The sequence below is a fragment of the Numenius arquata genome, chromosome 10 (genome assembly GCF_964106895.1).
Source record: "Numenius arquata chromosome 10, bNumArq3.hap1.1, whole genome shotgun sequence".
Lineage (NCBI taxonomy): Eukaryota > Metazoa > Chordata > Aves > Charadriiformes > Scolopacidae > Numenius > Numenius arquata.
In genome coordinates this window covers 47,183,140-47,210,329 of record NC_133585.1, presented here as the reverse complement: position 1 = coordinate 47,210,329, position 27,190 = coordinate 47,183,140, and the positions used below count along the sequence as shown (strand labels likewise).

The 27,190-nt window shown below is 36.6% G+C and overlaps 1 protein-coding gene across 1 annotated transcript in view; it reads left to right on the top strand.

Moving 5' to 3' along the window:
- DLC1 (DLC1 Rho GTPase activating protein) overlaps positions 1–27,190 on the top strand; it is a 218,709-nt gene that overhangs the window by 35,205 nt on the left and 156,314 nt on the right. The window contains exons 3-4 of the mRNA XM_074154818.1: positions 8,930–9,079; positions 11,708–11,848. Of these exons, the coding sequence (XP_074010919.1) occupies positions 8,930–9,079; positions 11,708–11,848 (291 nt within the window). The remainder of the gene's footprint in view (positions 1–8,929; positions 9,080–11,707; positions 11,849–27,190) is intronic.

Genomic DNA, 27,190 nt, shown 5'->3' with positions numbered 1-27,190 from the left:
GATTCTCATGTGATGCTGTGATACCTTTGTCACTGCACAAATGAAGTAGGTCCATTCTGCAGTAGAGCAGATTAACTGGTGACTCATTTAAATTACATCTTAGGCATCTGCGTTCACACTTTTTGTGCCTTGATCTTGGGTGTCCTTTCAGATGTGGGGTTGCTTGGACTCTGAGATTCAGTATGGTTGGTGTATACCTGTCTATATCCTATAAGTTTCCATACAAGAACTTGAGCTCTTCTCTCCACATTGAATCCCCCACCTCATTCTTTTCACCATCAGCTCTGAAGTTCCATATTTTCTTTGTTGCCTCTTTACAGAGGTGTCCATAATCTAGTCATGCTTCAGGGTACAGGGGAAGAAAATACTCTTTGCTAAATGCACCCTCTCTCGGCTTTCCTTGATTCCCTTTGTCTTCTAACAGCCTCCTCCAGACATGAGAGGGATTGGAAACTGTTTGTGTTTGGCAGACAAGCCTAGTGAGTCTCTCATGTAAACTGCTAACTTGAGCAATATTACCAAAACCAGAATGATAAATGCAGATTCTTCTGTCTCCAGCTAGATATTTAAATAAATGACCACTTTCTCAGAAGCCGTAAAGCACTGGGCTGATTTCAATGAGTTGCATATTCCTACATTGTCATTCAATATATAAAAATTCTCAGCCAACTCTTGGTAATGAGATGACCTAATATATTTATTTTTTTTAATTAGTGTTTCCAGGTAAACTTGTAATATTTATTTCTGCATTTAGGAAATGCCATATTTGAACCTATCATCAATGTACAAAGCCTCTTTGCTGCACAAATCAGGGTGCATACATGCATGTGTATGTGTTTATCTGACTTGTAAATACATAGAAATATAAATAAACCCATGAGACTCAGAAGAGTAATACAAAACTAAAGTAAAAGGCAGAAGCAGTTAAATATTTATATTTTTACAAAAAAAAAAAAATCACCAGATGAATGATAACTTGGATGTCTTCAAGCTAAGCCCTCTTGGCAGGATTTACAAGGTTAAGTAACCAGCTAAACCTGCTCCCCTCGTATGAGGATTTGTTATAATTTTTTTATAACAACACATTTCTTCCATAATGCCCCCTAGCTTTGCACAAACATTTTGGTTGTAAAGAAAAGCAAATATAACAAATATTCTGCAACCTCTTAACTGGACTTTAAATGCTCAGTGGATACTCTCCCCTCCACACACACAAATTATAGGCAAATTGATTAAAGTTTATTAGTAAAGAGACTGTGATGTTGTTTTTTAATAGGCTGTTTTTTCATTTATTGACATCGCAATCATATTAGCGAACAGATACCTTACCGAAAAAGATTGAGTTGACAGTCCAACCTGTAATTTTAAAAGTCTTCATTTACTAGGATAGCATGATAACCATGTAAGACAAGCACTTCTGTTTCTCACCTGGGAGAAGTTAGAGTGTACAGTGCTTTGTGGGCTTTAATTCTCATGTCTGTCTTAGGCCTGATTCCAAGTTCATTGCAATTGTGGGAAGAGTCCCGTTAGTTTCAGGAGGCTATTCAGTATGACTATTGCAATATCTTCAGGTATTGGGGGGTAGAGTGTCACTAATAGACTTCTTATAGGTAGTAGCCATTACCTGTTTTCTATGTTTTCAGCGGTAAACTGGAGGAGAAACTAGGTTTTATACTCAGTCTTCTTCCCCTGTCCTCTTTGCACTGTCTTCCCTGCAGTATAAAACTGAAAGTATTGGGTTTGCTTTCCATTTGTAAACAATTCATTACTTCCAGGTTTGCAATCCATTAGACAATGTCTTCAGAGAAAAGCTTTTTTCCCATGAGGACAGTCAAGGATGAGAGCGGGCTGCCCACAGCAGTTGGGCATTCTCTATGCTTGGGGGTTTTCGTAATATGACTGCATCAAGCCCTGAAAAGCTTGATCTGATCTCACAACCGGCCCTGCTTGTGTAGAAGGTTAGTATAGAGACCTCCAAAGTCCTATACAACCAACTATAACATATGATAAGCCTTATTTTGTTCTGTCCACGTACCTATCCTTTGTCTCTTTCAAATCTCAAGACTGGCGAAAGATGAAGAAATTGAGGCAAAGTGATCACAGGTGGAGAGAAAGGTTTAGGCAAAGTGTCCTAGATGCCACACAGGTTCTCGCTATAATATTGTTTGTGTCCTCTTTAAAAAGCATATTGCATGAAGTGTTAAAAACTATCACAGAGTAACAGAGTGGTTGAGGTTGGAAGACACCTCTTGAGGTTGAGTCAGAGCAGGTTGTCCAGTCAGATTTTTAATATCTCCATGATGAAGACTCAAGTATTTCCCCTTATAGTAAATAGAAATGGGGTCCAGTAAAGGTAAAAACTTGGGTTTTGCTTACTTTGTAAGTCATAGCCATAAGAGTGTAATCATAAAAGTGACTATAATGTTCATTTACAAAATATGAAGAAGAAGGAGGAAATTGCAAAGTAATTGAACATCGTTTATGCTGGAAAGAGCATGATTAATGATTTTATGTTTAACTGTATTTTTTTCCACCCAATGAAGACAGATGGCATTCATGTTGTGCTCTGTGCATGATTTGATTTTGGCAAATTTTCGTAGTCGTAATCCTAAATCAGGAATGATCACTGGGAGTTGGGTATCACCAGACCGGCTACTGTAAACAAATGTAACTCCAAAGACCGAGAGCTAGATTTCATCCATCACCTGTAGTTTATGATATTGTATTGTAAGTACAAGGTAATTATCTTCTACACTGGACAAGATGTACTATTTAGAGTTGTTAATTTTACATTTCCGTTTGATTACCTGAATTAGTGGCACCAATTACTATTTGCATTAGTATTGCAGAAGAATTGGTATAATGTTAATGCAGTAATGACAGTCTGAGAAGTCTGTTTTCCATTAATATCTACACATGGCAATATGACATTAGCTAGAAAGTGACCGTGATTGACTGACTTTTGTACTACAGAGTTGTTGTGTTTCAAGAGCAACCACTTCATGAGTAACTACTGCCTGCCATCCCTGCTGAGTTAACACAGCCATGTAATAATGATTCCTCAGATTGTTTTGCCCCAAGATTTTTGAGTGATTTTCCATTTCATCAATAGTGAATTGTTAAATTTCATTATTAAAATAACATCTCTGCTAAATAGTTTACTTGGCTGACATGAAACATGGAAAAGTACAATCAAAACTGCCTGGACTAAAATAAAGTACAGCCTACAGGTTGAGTATGTGTTTAGGCAAAAACAGCTGTAGAAAGGAAGTTACTAAAGAAGAATGCTTTTGTTTAGATTAAATTAGCTTTGAACGTGAAAGATGGCAAGTTTCTGTAGTGGAAATCAGGTTAAATTCAGACCTTATCTGTAAATAGCACATGGGTTTGAAAGATCTTGTGAAAGTTTAGGGGAATGGAGAAGCTTCACCTCGCTTCTAGTCCTGAAATCTTCCAGTTCCTGGAAATTACCAGCTTGGGTATATTTGGATTTTATGCTCTCTGTCATTTTCCAACACATTTTCCTCTGTTCCCCAGACAGTGTAGCACTATCCTGCTAAGCACTATGCTCCACAGAAGGAGTATTTTTTGGTTTTTTTCTGGAAGTATAAAAAGAATGTGTTTTATTAGGAGAATATGTTATTCAGAGGTTGACTTTCTGAAATAATTGCCTTTATTACATTTCTTTTAAGGATACAGTAGTGAAAATAATAATTACTACATTATATAACAATCAAGTGCCTCTGAAGACTTCACTTTTGCAAACATAACTTATTTATGGGTTTAAGAGGAATTAAAAAGTGCACGTAGACCAGTGCTATTGAATATATTTGGGAAATTGAGTCAGCTATTTAAAATACTTGTAAGAAAAATTAGAAGAAAAACTACTTTCCCAAAACCTTGCATGAATGTGTAGGGATAGCTGCGTGCCTGAGCATGTCTCCTCACCTGTCCATGTCTACGCCAGTGTATGCTTATGTTATTTGTACCATTTTGAGTCTATTCTAAATACTAGTTCAAGATATGATTTATAATAGTAATTTTACTGTGATTTTTGCTGGTGTTTAGGCCTTGTGTCTTATGTCAAAAATGAATGGAGTGCTTTAACTTTTTCATTGTGTTTTAATGTTCTCATCCTGCAATCCCTCCAATATAATGAATAGGACTCTAACGTGGTACTGTAGAGTGTAAAATTTAGAGAAAGATAAAATTCTTAGGTATTTTTCAAAGTTTGTGAACTGTACACTGCAATGTAGAAGGATGAAAATTACACATCTGATTTATACACCTGCTGGCAAAAATCAGCAGATAATTCCAAAATAGCATATTTTTCATTTTGTTTGTTTTCAGTTCAGATGAAAACCTTCACAGCATAAAATCAGTGATTTAATAACTTTCTATTTTAAAACTGGGTATTTTTTAGCAAAGAAAGACAAGAACAACTAATTTAATGCCATCTGAAATACATAGCTTTAATACAAGATTTTAAGTCAGTCCAGCTGGCTGCAGATCAAGAACACCAGACAAAATGCAGCCAACTCTTTCCATAAAAGATCCCTTTCTTTTGTGGGTAATCAAGCTCACCTTGTCAGTTGTGCATTAGGCTTACCTCTAAAAACCAAGGTCTCCTTTTCAAAGAAAAGATGAGCATCTTGACACCAGAGTGTCAGGGAGGAGCGAGGCCGGTGGTGCCGTGATGACCCTACCAGGGGGCTGCTTGGGGTGGGACAACCTCTCCTCTCCTTAACCAGAGGGGACCCCACTGGGACTAATGAGGGTCTGCTCCGGTCTGGAAACCAGCAGATGCTTTGAAAGGGAGCACTTACAGGGAAGGTGGGAGTGATTCAATCCCCCTGCGGGTATTAAGAGAGAGCACAAAGTTAGTTCTGTGTGCTAACTACTTCTGTACAAAATCTTTGCTGTGAAAATTAAAATAGGTTTTACTCTTAACAGTACATATTTATTTTCAAAAGGTACCCTTTGCTTCAGATCTACTCAGCTGAAAGAGGTCTGTGGGAAGAGGGGCTACGGTAGGGAGAAAAGTGTGTGTGATGTAAAACAGTGGCTCCAAGAAAAGAGGAAAAATACACTTCGAGAAGTACAGGGTTTAAGAGAGCAAGGAAGTGAAGGGTATCTTCTTCAAGATAGTTTTTTCATGCCCTTGTTTTTTCATGCCCTGATAAGACAAAATGGATGTATTAAATCCAAACTTAACTAGTGTTGTACTCCTTAACTGGTTTCTTTTGTTTGAGTAGGTTAAAATCATTGTAACACACTGATAATATGGGTATAAAACTGTTGCAACATTAAAAAAAAAGGGGGGGGGATAATTTTAGAAATACTCTGATTAATGCTGTTTGTTGTTTATCCATCAAATGTTCAAAATAAAAAAAGATAACGTTATGCACAAATAACATTATATTCAGAAATTGCCAGGTGTTCTCCATGCAGAGTGCTATAGGGATATCATGTTGATAAACAACCTCAGTTTTTAAATGCAAGCACAAAACAGCTTGGTAGTAAAAAGGCAAACAAAAACTCGAAGACATAGGAGTACATAGTGGGGGAAAAAATAGTGTTATTCTTTTCAATAACAATATAAGCTCCAAAATGACAAAAGTGTCTAAAAAAGTGGCTGAGTCTCATCTGTAGCCATGTCCTCAAAAATATTTTCGTTTTATTAGCATTGTTTGCTGATGCTAGCAACAGGGCTTGTGAACTGTTTTCCTTGTAAAAATGTTTGGATTTCTTTTAATACGACCTTAACTTTGGGGTTTTAATACTTAATTTAGGAGTAATTCAAGCATCCGTCATTCTGGGAACAGTTACAATGCTTTCTGTTCTAAACATATGAATGTATTGGAATTTAACTAGCTCCTTTATCACACCAGTGAGGATACAACTTAAAAGAAATATTGCTTTTTCCAGTTCATGAACTAAAGTATTTCCTCTTTGTGTGGAGACATGTTAAAAATAAAATCTCCAGACAAATAATACCTCAAGTTTGACCTACTGTATATCTTTGTAATAGATTTTTAAATTTCCCAGGGCAAATGCCTGCAAAGGCAGAAATTAAGGTTGTAAGGGCAGTCTTTGACCAGGCACCTTCTAATGCGTGAGTTTTGAGTTTATAATGACAAAGGTAGGGTTTCTGTATAATTCTATACATGTAATTTATATTTTTAAGTTCTAATTTGGAAGGTAACTACCTGTCAGTGAGGAAAAATGTGAAAGACTGTAGGCAAAGGAAATACTGTGTTTTCAAAAGAAAACAAATGAATTGCTAATATCTTGCTGGCTTTAGATCATATCACGCTTCAGTAATAAAATCTCAGAATACACACACAAGGGAGATGCAAAAAAGACAAACAGGCTATAAAGCTCCTGGAAATTCATTATATAATGTCAAGGCTAAAACTGTCTAAACATAAATTAATCTTATAATAATATTTATTTAGTGTGTTGTACTGAATTTCCAACTCAAGTTTTTTTATTTGTATGTGTTAAGTTTTTTTAGATAATGCTTAGGTTTTCATGTATACAATTTAATAGTTCCCCAGCCAAACAGAAGGTGATTATCATGTTATTCAGTAAATAGTAAAAACAGAAAGTTAAATAGTTAAAAAGTTAAAACTTCTCATGAGAAGACTGGTGTCAACAGCAGTTAGAACCACAAAACATTGCTAGGACTTCTGAATAGAATAGCTAAATTCCATACTGATAATATTATTGTTTTCTGGAAGCAATGTTTGCCTGTAAAGCCAGCCCGTTGTGTCAAGCCTGAATATTGCTTTGAGCAATATTTTGCCACCTCTTCATTTCACCAGATTCTTCTCCAGCATTCTCAATCTGTTACATGCAGAGCAAGTTTATACTTTTTTGGCAGGATAAGTCAAACAATTTTCTTGGGGAAAATTCCAGATTTTTTTTTTTTTTGTCTCAATATAAAGTGCCTGTTATCTCTCTAGTCTGAAAAAAAACCCACAAAACAAACAAAGTAAAAAAACCCACCCAGTCACCTCCACTCATTTTGTTGTGGTGTGGCAATTAACTTTTGGGTTTTAAGTCAAGTGTAAATTTTTGGTTGATTATCCTTTCTAGTAATATATTTCCAAGCAAAACTACAAAACTAATAGAAATAAATGCATAGTTAGGAGACTGTGTAGGAGACTGGTTTTGGTAGCAGCACTGGCCCCCTCTCAGTGGATAAATTGGCTACAATCTCATCTACCATGGCAGAAGGAGCCCCATGCCACAAAGGAGGTCATGTCTCCTTTGTTAGCAGACCCTTATGTGCTCCATTGAGTTTTCTGCACCCATGCAGATTAGATGAAATAACTGTTCTGACACTTCAGGCATCAATTTAACATCAGTTGAAGTGAAGATGCATGGAGTTTCAATGAATCATTTGGGACACTGTGTTTTCAATTTGAAAGAAAGTGAAACTTAAACCGTTTCACTGATTGCTGCGTTATTTTGAGCTAATATTCTCTCAGGGTCATTCTAAACTTAGCTCAGGTTCATCAGGAGGTCCTGCAAATTCGTCAGCTTTTTCAGCAACCCAATCCAGGATATCATGTTGTAATAAAAAATGAAATACAGAGTTTTCCTGGGTTTGGCCTTTGCTGTGAACATTGTTCATAACTCTGCTATGGACTGACAGATTTGTATTTCTGCTTTTCTAAGATTTAGTTAACTAACCTTCATCACCTCTGTCTTCACATAAAGGTCATGTAGACCATGTTTTATATGACTATTTTATCTATACAGTTCCTTTAATTCTATTCCTTTAAAACACATTGCAAAACATGATTTAAATGATATTTGAAGCAGTCTATAAGAAAGCCACTAATAGAATCCTAGCTAGAGAAGTCACTGTGTAACCTGAAAAACAGTTTAATGACTATCAAAAAAGGCTGATTTGGGAATTTATATTACCTGCCTCTTGGACACAATGAAGCAATTATAACATTTTTTTTTCCATTTCTTGAGAAGGATTTATAAAAATATTATTTTAAGTGAGTTAATGGAACTTCATATTTTCTAACTTCCTATTGTGAAAATCCACACAGGAACCAGTAGGGGTTTTCATAGTCCTGAATTTTGAGGCAGGCTGGTTGGCCAACTTTTGTCTTAACTCCCTATATAAAGGGGCAAGGAGAGGAAGGAACTCCTTGAGAACATTATTTAGTCCACCTACCTGAAGATCTTGCTTTGAGTTGCTCTTTTGAGGATCTTCTCTGTCTCCGCTTGCTACAAATGAAGTACAGGGAAAGAAGCTGCATAAACTAGGTGTATAAGGCTGTGACGTGAATACCCCTCATTCTTCTCTCTTTCCTGTCAGAGGATCTACAATGCTGTATTTACTGTAATGCTAACATATCTCATGTATATCAACAATTTCCAACCAAGACAGAAATGTCTGCCAAGTATTGACAAAACGTAGTTACGCTGATGAGTTCTGCAAGGAAAAGTAGTTGTGGTTGTCTTCAGCTGCAAAATGGCTTCTTTGAGCTCTCTTCTCTCCCATTTCGATCATACATTAACCTTCATCGTTTGCATTCATAGAATTAAATTAATTAACTTGGGTTGCATAGTTGGAGGTGTGTTAGAATCAGTAGCACTTTAAAGAGTGTGTGCATCAAGGAAATGGTAATGATGCATTTGTACCAAACAATTGTGGGGTTCTTTTAAATTTAATTGCTATAATGGATGCATATTAAATATTAATATAAAAGGTTTTCCCAACAGTAAGTCAATGCTTAGTGAATTGATTACACAAAACAGTATTTTTTGCAAAAAGAGATTTTTCTACTTATTAGTCAATATACTTTCATAACAAATTAAGAAACAGAGCTTTCTTAATTTAAGCTTATTCTTTCCAAGTAATGCCATTTCAGATTTAGCAATTGTATGGTCTGTTCCTTAGGAAATAACAGAAGATCGGGATCGATCACGACTGGATTCAATGGTGCTGTTAATTATGAAACTGGACCAGCTTGACCAGGATATTGAAAATGCTCTCAGTGCAGGCTCTTCCCCATCCAGCACCCCGACATACAAGCGGAGGCATATACCTGTAAGTCAGTTTACTTAATCTTTTGTATTATTCTAAGTAGAATCTGGTTTTACTTCTCCTTTTTTCTTCTTTCAGTCCTCACATTTATCATCTCCTTGACTTCAGAATTAGAACTCTTTTTGTAAAGAATTTATTGTATTTTTGTTTATATGTATGTATGTTTTGAAGGCAGTAATATTGGAATCCATTATTTCCTTTTGGCATCATTTCATAAAGAAGAGCTTCAGAGCTCCCAGATGAAAAACAGGGAGATCAACAAGATTCCGCAAATGTCTGGCTCTCTAATTATGGCTTTACTGTAAATGCAGACTCAGCTCAGAGTCAGGATCACATCAGTCTCAGAGCTGGTGTAAGTGTCATTTGACATTATGTAGTTAGAACTGAAAGTAAATCTGAGCTACAGGTCTTGTTTTTCTGCTAGTGGGAGGGTCCATGTCATTTTTGGCAGACAAACACTTATGAAATCTTTTGTCATTCAAAATAAGATTCTGGCCAGAACTGTGCACTTTAATTATTTAAATTTCTTTAATTGTTTTATTTACTTAAATGTGAGAATTCCTTGCTGAGAGTAGTCCAAAGGGAGACTGGACAGCTCGCAAACATGATTGATGTGTTCTTTTTTCCTGAAAAATGTTCACATGTGTAACTATGAAGAACATGAAATGGCTGACCAAAGGTGTTCTTATGCAGGCTTCCTCTTAATTTCACCCACATGTGCTGCAGCTGTTTTTCAATTTAAGAAACCTGAGAAATACTGCCCCAAGATCTCCAGGCTAACATTCAGGTCATTTGTTTTTGTTAGTGGTATTTCTTTTAAATAATGAGGAGGTTTTCCTATTAAAGCCAGATGCCATTATTGCTTATAGTCAAATGAGTGGTCTGGAGGTGAGAAAATCTGTATTTAAGTTTCAGTGGGTTTGGTCAGCTGAAGATTATATAATATATCATTTTTAAAGGGCATAACATAACTACACTTTCAGTAGTTAAACATGTACCCCCTGGATATCAATGTTCTCGCAGCATCTCCTTGAGCACTGATGGCACATGAAAGCTGAAATACGAGGTTAACATCTGTTCTCTGTATCTCACTAATCCATGCCAGCATTTTAGCTAATTTCTTAGAGCAACAAAGGGAGTTGAGGCAATCTGTATAAAGAAGCCTGCATGATAATCAGAGGTGGTACCTGTTTTCATGCTGCAAAGCAGCCCTCCAGAAAGCTTGCATCAAACATGGTACCTGTGTATTTTATACACACTGATTTTCTAGGAATTTTTGAGCCTTTGGGTATTATGAATCAGAGGATCAAAGGATCTAGTTTTCAGGACATTTGTGCATAGTGTTCAGTCTTGTATTGATTTTCTAGTAACGAAGCATGTGAAAGTGATGCAAAACCATGAGTAATAGGACAGAAGGCATGGTTCTGCACCATGGGAGCGTGGCTCTGCTAAGCAGAAGGTACTAAGAGCAGCTGTACCCAAGCTGACTTCTACAGAGATATTTCCATGGCTCCACTGTATTTCCCAATGCTTCACATTGCAGAGGACTCACCGGCAGGAAACATCTGACTCAAATGCATGGTCCTACCTAGAGTGCAGCTTTGTCTCTAATTTCTAACCCTTTTCAGAAAGTGACACACGTGTGTACTTGGTGTAGAGGCACCTGTCTAATTGGCAGACCAGAGACTTATACTGCAATAAATGAATCAAAGGGTTGCTGTTTCTTTCCAGTTCAGGAGCAGAACCCCTGAGATGTCTCTGCCTCATATTTCACCTATTCTAGGAACTTTGTATTAGGAAACTGAGGCTTTGTCTGCAGAATTGGCTGGGGTTAATAGTTCAGACGTTTTTCTATGTACTGTGTAGCTGTATTCACACAAGCTGCATCTCAGCTAGTAATCCTGACAGTATATGGCTGGTTCTACACATAGCCAGCTCTTTGCCAGACACGTGTCACAATTTATCTGCAAGCAGAATAATCCCCTGCCTTCACTCTATGCAGTAAATCAAACGTGCTATATTTTTACTTCCTCAACAGTAAAACATACTATATTTCTTCTTGTTTTTATTCTAAAAAAAAAAAAAAAAAGAGAGAAGGAATGTAATCAGTGTCATTAAAAGTAAGGGAATTTTAACCAGAAATAGCATTTGGCTGATAAGTGTCTGCTGATTCCAAAAATCGAGGGAGCTGTACCTCTGAATTGTATAAACTGCTGGATGGTGATGTCATTTCAGCTGTGTAATGGTTTACAGATGTTCACTGAGCCCGCAACACTGCCAGACAGAAGGTGGGAGCACACAGGAAATACTGAACATCAGAGAAAAATGTCAGACTTCTGCAGACCCGAACTGATTTTTCTTACCTTGCATTCTAACATTTAGGGGAATTGGAGCTTTGATGTTAGTGGTGATTTATAATTTCAGAACAGCGGCTAATGCAAACCATCACATTGAAAAGGACAGCAAGTAAATGTGTAGGTAATGGAAAAGAGTAAGGGGAATTACTCTTACATAAAAGAATTAAGCATATATATTCGAGTGAGCCTGTCTAAATACTTCCATTATTTAGAAGAACTATATTTTTATTTCATATTCACACTTACTAAAGAGACTTGCAACATTTTTTAACAGGATGTTGAATCTGGTTCTGAAAGTGGAGTGGATGTTGCTTCAGTAAGTCACTCACAAACAAACCTGTCTCCTAACGTCCATGCTCCTGACTTAGCACCTCCCTGTTCAGTAGCCAGCTCTGGAGCTAAACCAAAGGCTGGGGTGAGTATAAAGATTATGCTTTCTTAATTTCACTCATGATATCAGATTGGAATGGAAATGAAGATATTTTATACTATCCACTACATGTACAACATGTATGTGTGTGACACTTCAAAAATAGAACTAATAATGCAGGTTGTCTCAAGATGCCGTTTGAGTGGCAAACAATCCTAGAAGTTTCATATTTAGAAACACACTATTATCAGCTGATGACTATAATAAGCTGAGTTTTTACGTGAGAAAATAAATCGAAGGAGCTCTTCCATTTTACTCAGAAAGATAAGGTTTCCTGCAGTGGTATCACTTGGAACATTTCCTAAATCTCATGGAGGATGCAGCCAGAAAAAAGATGTTTGAATCATAGAATGGTTTGGGTAGGAAACTACCTTAAAGATCATCGAGTCCTACGCCCCTGCCATGGGCAGAGACACCTCCCAACAGACTAGATTGCTCAAGGCCCCATCCAGCCTGGCCTTGAACACTTCCAGGGATGGGCCATCCACAGCTTCTCTGGGCAACCTGGGCCAGTGTCTCACCACCCTCATAGTGAAAAGTTTGTTCCTAATATCTCATCTATATCTCCCCTTTTTCAGTCTAAAACCATTACCCGTCGTCCTATTGCTACACTCCTCCCCATCTTTACTATGGGAATCATGTAGCCTGACTTATGACGCCCAAACCCAGTCACCCTAGTGAGGTGACTCTTGAGAAGATAAAGAGTTGTGTACTGCAAACAGAGGTATTACCCTACTGAAGGCAGAATGCCATTCTAAGGCCAAATTTGGCAAGTGGTTTCCCAGGCTGAGGATAAGAGGGTAGCGTCTGAGCAGGCAGCCCTTTTGCTGCAGATGGTGAGGAAGGGCAGGCCTGGGAGCTCAGATATGGCAAGGAACCTCCTCTCTGTGTCCATGCATAGATACATAAAGCTATCAGGAGAATGGTCCTTTCTTTTGCCATTGTCCATCTCCTGAAGAATCCTTCGTCTTAAAGCTTCAGCTGTCAGCACATGCAGAAAAGCTTGGATGTCCTAGAAACTCCTGACATACTTTCTGTTCGCTCTTGCACTTGCTTTTTCCACTCCCTCATGAAGCAGAGAAATCTACACTCTTCTAAACTTCACCCAGGCTGAAAAGTCTTAGCATAACTCCTGCTCCATCTGTTCACAAATTCAACCGCTGCTGTTAACCGAGCCAGCAGCAAATCTGGGATAAAATATTAAAATTAAAAAGTGTAGTTAGGATAAATATATATGTTTATAACAAGTTTATAGAAAGTAAAATAGAGGCCAACTGTCACTTACTGCACTGCAATAATAGCAAGTTAACTAATGCCTTCGATTAAGGCAGTAACAAAAGTTCTAATAAACATTTACATTTAGGATTGTTCACTTGTACAAAAATAAATTCACTTGTAATTTATCATCAGTGCATAACTATAGCAAATAGAGAGCTCTGCACTCTGTCATTGCGCAGAATGCAGCACAGATTCTCAAATAAGTACATATGTTATGCTAGAAGGTGATATCCCATTTTGCCAGATCCTGAGAAGAGCACAGACACTCTCTAAGGTATTAAACATCCCTTTTAAATTTAGGTTTCTCTACTAATATTTGGGGAACTCTTAACACCTGGCTTTGCAGAAGTGTGGGTCACTTCCTTTGGAGTTAGATACTAAGTGTTAATTCACCTTCAATAAGTATTTATTTGACTTTTGCTATGATGGATATATCACGCTGAATTAATCTGTGAATATTGCTTTAATATAGAATTTGTAATGTGTATAATTTTTGAGAGGTAGGTTTTTTTTGGTTTGGTTTTTTTTTTTTTGTAGATTAACTGTGAATATTCAAAAAATCTCTCCTGATGTATGGGTTGTAGGGCTACAGTACAGAGTCCCCTTTTTTATTTTTTTTTTTTTATAAGTGAAGCTAAATTTTCTCCAAACTCTACTCTCTTTCCTAACACTTTGCAGGCTGCAACTCACCACACTCTATAGTAGGATTTGGGGATGGGCTCTTTTTAGCAAATCCGTTCAAACAAAGACCATATTTTCATTTTTACCATAGTAGGTCTGATAAGTACAAAAAATGTGGATCATTTTTCCTTGAGTGTAGATCATCTCCTGCAAATTGGGAAAAACAAGATCTTTTTATTCCTTTCGGCTTTGGGCTTTCAGATTGTTTTGACTGTGTGCCCTTCTGATCCACAAACTGAGTGCTAATGTGTGCTGTGGCTTCAACTGTTCAAAACTTCAGCTGCCTCCTTACCTGCAGTCAAGTTTTATTTGAAAGCATAAGTTTTCTTGGAACACGCTAGGAGAAAATAACCCTTCATTCTTACCCTTGTGTATCTCTACCCCCGTTGTTGTTCATCTGCTCTGCTTGGTTATTAGTCTGCTGCTAGGGGCTTAACTGCAAACCCATAGTAGTAGAAAAGAAGTTCCTGTATTATTCTTGTCACGTTTATCGTTGGATTCTACTCAGGATTAATTTTTTAAAATCCTCAAAGTGTGCTGTTCTATCTGTAAGGGACACTGTTCTCACAGTTTCTTTTTTTGTTGTCAGACTAACTGGTGTAGGAATGAGTTTATTCTGCACTGGAAACTTAGCAAGCTGGTTTTTAATGGTAGACTGTTTCAAAGATTTTACTTCCTCTTTGGTGTTTGCAACTGCAGATCTTCAAGGATTCCAGATGCTTAGTCTCCAAGGACAACTTATTTTGTTGTGTTTATTAGTAATATGTAAACAAGAGTACAACTGCAATTAGTTATATTATGGAATGATATGTGGTATTTTTAAACAAACTATAGCAAACCATTGACTGCATAAAAAATCAGACTGTACAATTAAAACACAGCACCATGTGCAGACTAGGGGGGGTGGGAATAATAAGTCAGGGAGATATGGGTTCAGATCAAATCCCTAGTAAAGAACATGTAGGATATTAACTACACAAGATCTTATCATAAAGACAGGAAATTTGTGTACAGGCAAAGTCTGTCCATTCTTCTTAATTCAGCTTTATATAGATTTAAACCAAAAAATTTCTAGCAATATCACAATATGCCAGAATATCCATAAGCAGAATTTGGTTTGATAACTCTAGTGGAAATGATTCATTCACTGGTTTATGGAAAATGGTTTATGGATATTTTATATATACTATGGATATATTATGGATATTTTAAATTTTCAGGGACAAATTTTACAAAACGTTAATCAAGATTCCCAGTAGCAGAAGTATTCAGAATTGCATTTAAAAATCAGTATCGATTACAATTTTCTTTGCAAATTGATAGTAGATATTCTTTTAAAGAAAATTGGGGGGAGTAGTATTCACGTACACGTTATTTAAAACATTTCATAAAAACTCACAGATAGTCAAATCCATTTTTGTCAGTGTGAATGTTTGTGCACAGCACACGTGTAATATATATAAACATACACATGCGTGCACACACACACAGAGTACTCCTGAATACAGGCATAACAAGGGAGAACAGATTCCCCCCAGAGCATTATAAAAAGGTATTTCTATAGAAAGGTTTTTCTATGATTCTGCAGGGTGCAGCATGAAAACCTTTGATATGTGGACGTACATGGTATTTTGGGTTTATGAGAAGTATACAGCTGAATAGCCTTCATCCTAAATTTAGGACAGCCAACATTATATTTCATGGTCAGGGTAAAAGTATAATGTGATCCATAGAGTGTTTGGTTCATAGTATAACAACTAACTCAAAATGTATGTGTTTGGCAAGGTGCACAGATGGACAATCCTTGTGAAATAAGGATTCACGTGATTGAATGGGTACGTTTCCCACATAATTTAGGATTGCATAGTAAGAAATGGTTTTGGCATCTTTTGTACAGAGTAAAGAATGTTCATGCTTCTATAATTAGCACGTCTCTATGTTCTGGGTTTTTATTCACCAGTCTCCAAAATAGACAATGATTTTTGAATATTAACACTCGAGGATATACACTTGGCAAGCATTAATCACATGAGAGTTGAAATCAGCTTAAAAAAATATGAAATAACAGGCTTTTGCCCCAATGGTCATGAGAAACACAGGAAAATGGGAGTGCCTGGTCTGGATTTGGGGTGCAAGGAATGTAAATATCCTAGATGTCGTTATCAACTACAAACTAATGCCACACATCTGGACACTTATAACATTGTTCAACAATAAAGACCAGAAACTACTTATTTTTAAATTTGGCTTGATTATTATAAAAACAATATGTGGCTACAGAATGTAAAAATGTATTTTAATAACAAAAGGTAAGTTACAATAGCCTTCTCCAGTGCCCAGTTAAAAGCTAACTAGCTAAGGAAAGCTTGAACCAATTATTGCTGGGTTTTTTTCCTAAATATAAAAAATTGGCTAAAGGACAATAGCAACTAAGGCCTAAAAGTTGTGGCCAAATTTTTGTCCTTGAACATCTGCTCTGCAAAGCCTATCTGTTTTCTGTTCAGGTGAAAAAAACAGCCATGATTATTTTCTACTGCTTTTCTTGGCAGTCCTGTCCCTCTAACTTCAACAGTGTCCAACTTAGCCTTAATCACACTGTGCAAAGGTAATCAGAAATCTATTATCACCAGAATAGCTGGTATCTAGAAGAAGATTGTTTTTCAGATTAGCCGTAATGACTCATTTAAAACGCATTCATTTCTCAAAGTGATTTTAGGCACCAGTTACGCCTGCAAGTACAAAACGACCCAGTCTGGCAGTGCACTAGAATTCAGGATTCAGGTGCAGCTGTTGATTTCAGTGAAGCCCTGGATTTGCTCAGGAGTCCACTTTCACAAATCTTGTTACTGGACTGGGACAAAAGGTTGTATTATTTAGGTGACAGTTTTGCAAACTGCTCATTTGTATGTACTAAAATAACTTAGCCTTGCACATATGCTTTTGATTCGTATTATATTTTAAAATTTTAGCTATTCAGAGAAAGCCAAATCATTCTGTGAAGAATAATTTATAGATTTGTAGATTAAGATATATAGTTCAAATTTCTTGCTGCTTTACTATACTGTTTTTTAACTTACGAAAGAAGCTAAAATTTATGGTAAGTACAAGGAAACCTTGATTTCAGAATTAAACATTCATAAAGAAGAATTATCAGGGCAGTGACTGTTTGAAATGTTTACGTTTCCAACTGCATTATTTTTTATAGTAAATTCAGTTAATCCTCAAACCAGGACAGCAAACACACATGGAAGATGTCAATGAATTTGGGCTGACAAATTTTTCACAGTGGGTCATGCCTCTTGAAAGGTGATAGATTTTTGTCACTGAATCATAAACTTATATTTACTTATTTATTTATTAAAGTCCTCGTATCAGTTTTCTAAATTTTGCTGATATTATAGTGTTACTTGAATTCTTATTTTAATCATTCAGGTAAAACTGGAAGTAATTCTGATGAGCATTAGGGAGAAAGACTTTTATTACGTAACATGATTAAAATTTTGTTTCTTCGAAACTTAAGAATGTTTATGAATTGAAGATGAGTAAAGACTTCAGGATCTGACCACGTTGATTATGTTAGATTGCCTTTCATATCTATGTTTTTTAAAAAGTGTTTTCTAGAAGACAGGGTAATACAATTAATTATGAAAGCAAATTTTGACAGAATCACATTTTCATTTGAATTTCAACAGCTTGTTATTTCACCCTACACAAAAAGGTTTTTTTCAACATTTAAATTGCCATGAAGCTACATTTACCAATCATGTAGTAGATAAGAGCAGGATTATTCTGTGTTTCTTACATGAACCTCTCAAAGTTTCTCTTTGACTCTGGCCTGTTCCCCATAAGAATCTGTGTTCTGTTTTAAGTATAACTTCCTATGTTAACCCCAAGTGTATTTTGTTTTTTTCTGAAATGAAAGCAGCAGCAAACTTCAAATGGCAGAGATGCTTTTTGTTCTATTAAGTTTTATAAACACCATAAATCTTAAAGGTGAGCAATTTTTTTTCAATAAGAGTAAGCTACTCATAGAATTTGAACCAAAACGTCTGAATCCAATTATGAGATCTTTGACAGTGCTGCTGTGGTCAGGGACAATCTTTCTCTCTCTCTTTTTCTGTCCCTCAGTATTGATTCTTGAGTGACCAAAGCGTATAGAAATTCACAGTGCAATAAGAGGTTTACCATTTCATGTAGCTGCAGTATGACCCAGGAAATACATATATTAAGTTGTCCACCTTTGTTTCCGAGTTCGATTCCAACACAATATTGAGCATCTAAATAAATACTCAGCTTGCAAAGCACTAAATCAAGGTCTATGTTTACATTTCTTTCTTGTCTTACAACTTGTTTATGGCAACTATGCTTTTATACAGGTGTTTTTTTCATGTCTTCATCCTTTCTGTAGAGTTGCTGACACCGGTGTCTTCAACACCGTATCAGTCTGAATATGTAGAATAACCATTTTTTATAAAGGGAAGCAAAAGTTTATAACTTTCATGACCTTCAACGGTAGCATTGTTAATGGTACTATTTCTAATGTTAAGTACATTTTTTCACTGTATGCTGCCATCTGCTGCCTCACTCTTGTAAATGAAGGTGACTGGGCAGGGGACATCAGGCATTTACACCACATCAGGCAGTCATGCCTATTAGAACATCTCATAATTCAACACACAGACTTTTCATCTTTACAAAAAAAAAAAAAAAGGGGGGGAAAGAAAAAGCTTTCCAACTTGTACAGGTGTATTCTAAATTTTTATAAGACATGATACAGTAAAGGTTGACATTTTTCTGTGAGAATGAAGTTTTAATGGCAATTACAGTGGATGGGGATACTTTTAGAAATGTTAAAACAATTCCACTTAGTCGTAAAAAGTATTTATTTTACAATAATGGAGGAAAAATTCAGCTCTTAATGGATTTAAGATGTTTGGAAGATTTTTAGATTAATCCCTTGTACTGTAAGTTTCACATTAGGAATTCCTCACTTTATATTCACACATGCAATAATTTATTTGTGCATTAATTGCTGGTATTCATAGAAATCATACCCCGTTTTCAACCAGCTACATAATTGCTGGCACAACATAACTGCATGTGTACCACCATAGGAGACGTGTGAGTCTGAGAGAATTAAGTTTGTTACACTGAAGTGGTTCCTCTTGGCATGTTGCTTATTGCTTCAAGTGGACCCAACTGGGAGGAAAAAATACTGAACATTGCACAAGCTCCCTGGGAGACAGTGTCTGTTCATTTTGCAAAATCCAGAGCGGTTTTCATTTTTCTCATTCGCTCTCTACAACTACCTGAAAAGAGGGTGTAGAGAGGTGGGGGTCGGTCTCTTCTCCCAAGTAACAAGCAATAGGACAAGAGGAAATCGCCTCAAGTTGAGCCAGGGCAGGTTTAGATTGGATATTAAGAAAGATTGCTACACCGAAAACGTTGTCAAGCATTGGAACAGGCTGCCCAGGGAGGTGGTTGAATCACCATTCCTGGAGGTATTTAAAAGATGGGTAGACATGGTGCTGAGGGACATGGTTTAGTGGTGGTTTTTGTCAGAGTTAGGTTGATGGTGGGACTTGATGATCTGAAAGGTCGCTTCCAACCTAGACAATTCTATGATTCTATGATTCTGGGTTAATAGGCTGAATTTTAGCTAAGAAGGTGTCTGGAATACAGGAGTATCATAAGAGCTGGAATGTGAAACACAAGAGTTCAGGCTGATACTCTAAATTACTGTGAAACTGGGTGAAAAAAAGATATTTTCTATTTAGCTTATGAATACAGAAGTTCTGGAAAAACATACAAGTAATAAAGAATTAACTCTGATCATTTAATTTGAATTTCAGTACTTTTTCAAAGCTAATGACTGTGACAGCAAAGAACCCCACCTCACCAACTTATGATTCTCCCTCTGTGAATCCTGCTGTGCATCCGAGGATTGTCTAGGAAACAGATGAGGCTTGTTGTAGGACCAAGCTAGATATTAGCAAAAACTTTTAGTTAAAAAACGTGAAGTTTGAATATTACTTTTAGGTAAATTTACCACTACTTTTATTGAGAAATATACCTTTTGATGCAAAAATAAATAAATAAAATGGCTTAAGTATTGCAAAAAGCATTTGTGACCATAGGTCCTTATTCTGAATAACATAGCTCAGTCCTTGCTATTTGAAAATTGGTGTTAATGAAGATTCATGTGACAGATTACTGACTTGGGTTTTGGGGGAATGATTGTTCTTTATAATATCTAACAAAAAGATTGCTATGCGTAAATAAATCAGTTTTAATTAGTTGTTAGTCTATTTTTCAGTCAGTATTTAGAAATGACACATCATTACTTTGATAACCAGATGCTTTGACTAAAAAAAAAATGTAAGTGAACATTTATAAGCCACCTATTGACTAACATGTTGTTCCAGAAGTGTTGTTTATATTGATGAAAGGAAAGAAATATGTAAACATCAATTTGCAAGTGGGAAGAAATTGGCTTATCAACTATCCATGGATAAAATAACCTGTTTAGCTATTTGCAGAGCTTTCAATTAAGTAGAGGCTTCTCATGATGACACACTGCCAGGTGCCTTGTCTTCCTCTGGTGGTTTGTGGATATGCATATACTGTCTCGTTTACTAACACCCTCCAGGTGAAAATTATAAATAAATGACTGACTTCTTCTAAAAGCTACTTGTAGCCATTAAGTTAAAGGCTCGGCTTAAATATTATGGTGATGGAAACAGTGGGTGGACATTGATATTCCCTTAGTTTAAGATAAAGAGCCTAAAGAACTTTCAAGACATAGCAAATAGCAAATTTTAGATGGGTTTGCATTGACAAGTTGAATATTCTGTTTTATCAGAATATTCTGTTTTATCAGCCATAGGCTGATTTTGCAGACTAGCAGTGTTGAGGACAGGGATTCAACCTGCTTTATTAGATATAAACCTTTTTAGGTGAAGGAAGAAAGCAAAATTACACTTTGTGTAAACTTCAGTGTATTTACAATTAAAAAAATATTAAAACTTATCTAAAAATGTTGTTATGATTTCATAAGTAAATCTTTCTGACATATGAAATCAGTAGAAGACGGATCAGTTTCTCCAGCCATTCAGAAATGATAAGTTTGATAGAATGACAGGATATCAATGTCTTTTTTAACTTAAACAACTCTGATATGAAGCTGGGTGAGACTGAATTTTTGAGAGTTTGCTGAGCTTTGCTTTCCATGACAATATGTTCTAAATGTAAGACACCACGTGAAATGTTCCCATTTGTTCTCCAATTTTATTGCCTGATAAGTTTAGTGCAAGTCTCTCTTCTGTGCTCTTCCATATGGACTGAGTTGAATCCTTACCAAGTTTCCTCTTTTTTTTCTTAAAGTTACTTAAATCTGTTTAACTGTATGTCAGTATGAAATTTTAACTTTTTTTCAGCACCTGCCAAGAAAAGCTTACATGACATTTATATCATTGTATTTTTTAAAAAAAAAAATCTTGCAAATTTTCTCTGTCAGCATGTAATCCATATAGTGCATCTCTGCACTAAAGAACTTGAATCCCATAATTCAGCTCAGAATTGTTGTTGCGTGCATGAGCAAAAATGGGCAAAATTTTTAAATCGCTGTCAGTTAGAAGCCTGTGAGTGGAAAATTGCTGAAAGAGATGTAAGCTCATTCTTAATATCTGTGGCGTAAAGAATTTATATTCCCTGAAGAAAAACAAAGTCCAGTAAGCACTAAGCAGTTTTATTAATAGAATTTGTTGTTGAATTGCTATAATGCAGAGGTTATACATCTGAATGGAGTCTCATTAATTTTGGTATGAGCTAACACTTGCAACAGGGAACACTGCAGGAGATGATGATTAGTATAGGTGAGGTACACAGGATGTAATCACTTCTTAAAAGCAAGGGACAATCTTTTTTAAAGGTTAAATTCATGGAACTTACTGATATTTTGGAAAGAAAAAATAAATTTCCCAAAAATAATTTTTTGGGCAAAACATTTATAACCCATCAAAACAGCAGATAGAAGTTTCTGCTCATTACCATTACAGTCTTACCATCAGTCACGTGATGAAATCCTAACACAGGAGTTGCATTTGACGCAAGAGCCACAGTTGCCAGCCTCTTCTGTTGGGCCATTGGGATTGCCATGTTTTTATACACATCCTCTGATCTGCTGCAGGCCTCAAGGAGGGAAAAATAGTCTAGATCAAACCATTACAACCATAGACATCTTCTAACCATAGGCAGCTGGGCATGGAAGCCCTTACATGGGCTACTTCTCTCATATGGAAGCTATTTCTCTTGCATAGAGCTTTATCTCAATATATCTTGTCCCAGTGACACACGCCTCCTCTGTTTCATGGCTGATAAAGCATTTTAGAGCAAGTAATAAATGCCAAACATTACTGAGAAACTGTTGAAAAGAAGGAATCTGAAATCTCCTGTTAAAAGTGTACTGAGATATATTGCATCAGATATTACATCTATACAACTCACCATTTTTAGAATTCTGTCTCTTTGAAACAAAATAATTGGGAGATATGATGGGGGATAAATTTCACCACATGCAGAGGACTGTCATAAGGATTTTTAATGACGTAAATCCTTAAAATAGTATTGAAGAGGATCTTACTGTGTTGAAGTTAGCAGAATATATTCTGCATTAAAGCCTTTAATAAACATGATGGAAATAGAGATATTAATAGATTTTTTTTTACTGTTTCCATCCCATTCAGTAATAACTCAAAAGATATCTCAAAATCTCCAGAACAAGGGAAAGAGGGTTCCAGAAAATGTCAGTAGGTCCCCTTGCTGGACAGTATGAAAGAGTGAAAAGGGAGAGAGCTGCTTGGAGACTTGCTGCAGAAAGCTAGGTTGCAGGTTTTCCAGGAAATGGGGCTAAGGGGTTTTAAAGCTGTGAAAAAAACTTGAACTTTTTGCCAGTAGACCAATAGGTGACAAAAGGCTGCAACTTTATTCAGTCCAACAGTGTTGCACAAGACCTTCAGCCAGGATAAACTCTTGTTAGATACTGAATTGTTGGTTAACTTGTAATTTGCCGAAGGGCAACTTCAGTTTTGGATTTGAATAGCTCTATGAAGAAATCCATTGTTTCTCTATCAGACTCTGTGAGTGCTTATTAGATCTTGCTAGGAGTTAGATCACGGGGAGAGAAGCAGTCGAACTAAATAGCACAGATTGAATATCGTCTTGTGACTGAGAGCCACAAGACCCTTACCTTATCCCTCAGCAATTCAAGAGAAGGGAAAGCTCAGAGTGGTTTGAAGATGAAGAAAATAGTGTCATCTCAGGAGTTCATTTGTAAGGTAATGCTGGTTTAGGGATGCAGTTGTGTCCCAGGCAATACTGCTTTTTTTTCTCCTCCTTTGCAAGACAGTCATACCCAGACAACGACACATAGGAGGGCATTCAGATCAGTCAGCTGTCCCGTGCTAGTATTGTCACGCAGAGCAGGTGAGATGCACTATGATCGCAGGTTTAGCAATCATATTTGAGCTACTTAAAAACTACCAAGAAAACTACTGCTTTGAGCATCCACTGCGCTAATCTCCAAAGTGGTAATAACTTTTAGTGACCATTTAAACGGATATTAAAAATGCTATCCTGACAAGACTGGAATTGTTCTACAGTATTACTTACTGTAAAACTATTCATATCCAAAAGTTTGTTGCTTGATGGGACTTTGGCCCATGCTGAGATGTTATGAAATTTTGGATGCTTTTTGGAAGAATTGTGTATATAAAAACAGGAAAGAGCAGAATGATTTTAAAATGATACTTTACTTCAGCTTAGCTATGCTTCTGAAGCTTTAAAGTGGTCTTCTGTTCTGTTTCTTCTTATTTTTTTCCTTTTTTACTGTCTCTTTTTCCCTTGTTTCTTTCTTTTTTCTATTTCTCCTTTTTTAAAAAAAAAAAAATTCTCTTCTTTTTCTTCTCTTTTCTTTGACTTTTCCAACTTCCTGACTTTTATTCTGGATTTGCATCTTACATTAAAATCAAGACAGTCATTAACAACAAATCTCAGCCACTCTGCTCCAAAGTACATTTTCTTTTCCCTGTGGTCCATGGTTGTCTTTCACCAGATCAGTCCCAGCAAGATCACTGGCATGGTTGCGCAGCCACAGCTTTGCCTATCCCTATAAGAATTTGAATTACTTATCTTCTTCCCATATGCAGCTGGATAATATGTCTACCTGTGACTTCAATCAAGGTAGAAGAAATATCAGCATTTATAATAAACATAGGTATTAGATGTTTTCCAGGCCACGGGCTGAAGACCGGTGCCTCTGGGGGACAGGTACATCAATAATAATTGTTGTTTATGCTGTCAGTCCTGCTAGTACTGAATTTAACCTCTATGAATCCATGTCTCCACTTGCAGCTGTGGTTATTTTAAGTGTGCTATTAGTTAATTGATTTTGGGGGGATTTGTGATGTCTGAAATAATGTGCATTTAGCTAAAGAGGGAATATGCAAAACCTCAAGAAAGAAAAGCTGTATTAAAGGGGAAAGAAACAATGTAATATGTAAATATGCCTTTTGGTGAGAATTTCCTGTGTTTTATCTAAGAAAGAATTTCAGGCTCGAGTCCAAGACAAGTAAGGGAGTGCAGAATGAGGAGAAGACACAGAATTTGAGTTAGAAGAGTAGTGACAACAGTTTAATCTCTCTACCAGTAGATGGAGAGCATAGGAAAGTAGAAGCATGCACATAAAGAAGGAAGAAAAAAACCTTGCATCAGCTTCTTGAAGGGTGTGAGAGATGAAAGAAATAAAAAGGGGGGAGGGGGAGCGGGTCGGGACAGGACAGGACAGGATGATGACAGGGGACAGATTGTAAAGTAGGAGGAAATTGGAAAAACTGGATTCCAAAGGGTAAAGAGGAAATGACAAGACCTAAATTATCAGCTTGGTCAAATCAGCTTGTTGGTAGTGAATAAGTATCTAGATTATCTTCTTTCATGCCTTGTACATTGAATTCTTTACTCCTGGAGCATGGTTTGAAAACATGGCATGAGTAGTTTGCATTACTGGAATGGAAGAAATCCATGTCTGCCTTTTCAAGCACTTTTCCAGACACAGACATGCTGTGAGTGACATCATGGAAAACCATTTCTTCTTGTCCTTTACATATGCCCCTCTCATAAGGAATTCTCTTGCTCCTGTACTCTATTTCTCCCCTGTCTTTTGCCCTCTCTGTCTCTTGCTCTCTGCTATGTCTCACTTTGTCCTTTCTTTCTCTTCTTTTTTTTCCTTTCCTTTTCTTTCCTTTTTTTTTTTTTCTTTTCTTTTTGGTCTTCAAAGCCAGGGTGGGAGCAAGGGATCTGGTTAGCTCTCTATTTAATAGTTGAAAGAGCTTGGTTTGGGGTTTTTTAATGCACAAAATTCCTCTCAGTGAGACATGCCACACATTCTGATCTCTCCCCTTCAGGCAGTTACACACTATTAAATATGGGGTTGGAAATGACACGCGTCTGGAAATACAGAAATGAAACAGCCCTCCACTTTCTGCACCGCACTATACAATGAAGGTGTTGTAAATTGTTAACTGAATGGCACAGGTTTCATGTTTGTTGGGCTTTCTATAAATAGAAACTGTACATTCCAGTGCGCTGCCATTTTTTATTTTCTTCAGATTAACTACTGTACTTTGAAGCTTTCTGTGTTCTAACACAGAAATTAGCTAAGTTTTTAGTTTGTCTGGGTTTATTCTGAAGTAATTCTGAAGTTTTGGGTTCCCACTCTGAGAAAACAACATTGTCTGTATGTAAATGGCACTGGACTGGGAAAGTTTATTCTTCTATAGCAGTTTGTCAGGTGAACAAAAACCTCACACAAGAAGCAGCGGGCGAGGAATTACAGGGCGTCGAGACCGAACACTGCAATGTGAAAACAAAGTAAGATTTCATTTCAGAGAAGGGAGAGGAGTAGATGACAGAATTGGTCCCTGATTCTGCAGGATGCTACCACTATCTTTACAGAGCTGTAACACTCAGTCCAGCATATTCTATATTTCAATAGCGTAGCCTTAGGAGTGTTCAACACATCTTATGATTATTGACAAATAAATGCAAGATTAGATAAATGTGAGATTAAATATACCATTTTGTTAAAATGTGATGAGTTTCAGAGCACCTTAAATGATTGGCCAAGACATATCTACTTGAAAGCCTGAATAAACTTCAAGATAACAATATATAAAATTCAGCATTTGCTGCAATTGGCAGGTTTATTTAGAAAAAGTTAAATTAAGTATAGACCTTTCAGCTGAACAGGAGCAATGACTTTATTTTCACAATAAACTCACATGGTTGATATGTTGAATGAACAAAAAGTTCAGCAATTCAGTATCTCATTGGAGAATTAGTGGGGTAATAGGCACAAGGCAGATAGCAAAAACGTGCCAGAGAGTAATACAGCCAATTTTACATCCAGCTTCCAAACCGTTAAAACTGAACTATGTTGGCTCATTGTGGAGCTTTGCTACACAGTCACATGCAATTTTTCTAATTCTTCTTTTGCTGCTTTGCCAATAGAAAAACAGTTCAAGAAAGATCCAGTTTTTCTGTTGCCATCACTGAGAGATGTTTCAACATGCTTAAGGATTTCGGAGTGTTTTGAGACCTCTGTATTCTTGAGAGTAAAAAAATCTTTAATGAGTTTCTCGCATTTTTTTAGAGCATCCTGTGGATAATCTCTTGGAAATACAGAAATTCTAAGAATGGAAAATCAGAGCACATAGACTCTATGTTAAGAAAAGATAGACATTTAAAATTTATTCTTAAAAATTCAGATATTCTGCGTACATAGAAGCCATCCTGCGCTTCAGGAGGACATGTAATTGTCCCAATTTTTTTTCGCAATTGAGGAACTAATTAATAATTTCTGAAAATTACTAGAAGGACAGATTTTAAAAAAAAAACATTTAAATGTTTAAAGGCAGAAGTAGACAGCTGCTGAGCTGAACAAATACAAGGGAATGACCCACCACTGAATGTTGTGATTTGCATTTCACATGACCTTCAGGACTAAGATGATTTCCAGGAAGGAAAACCCTGTTGCTGTATCTATTTGTGTTACCTCTGTAGCTGAACAGTTTTGACGAAGTTTTATGCTTCTGAATTGTTTTTGAAAATGTCTTGGTAATGTCTTGCCTATGTATTCAGTAGCCTGACTGTAGACACTGAAAACCTTAATCTGAGTGCACTTTCAAAATGAGAAACTCTCCAGGAACTATCCGAGCTGAGGAAGCAGGGAGGCAGAAGAATTAAATTCTTCCTATGATTATTTTATTACCTGGTCCTGGTTGCTCAGAAGACGGGTAGGGAGAAAGGGAAGGG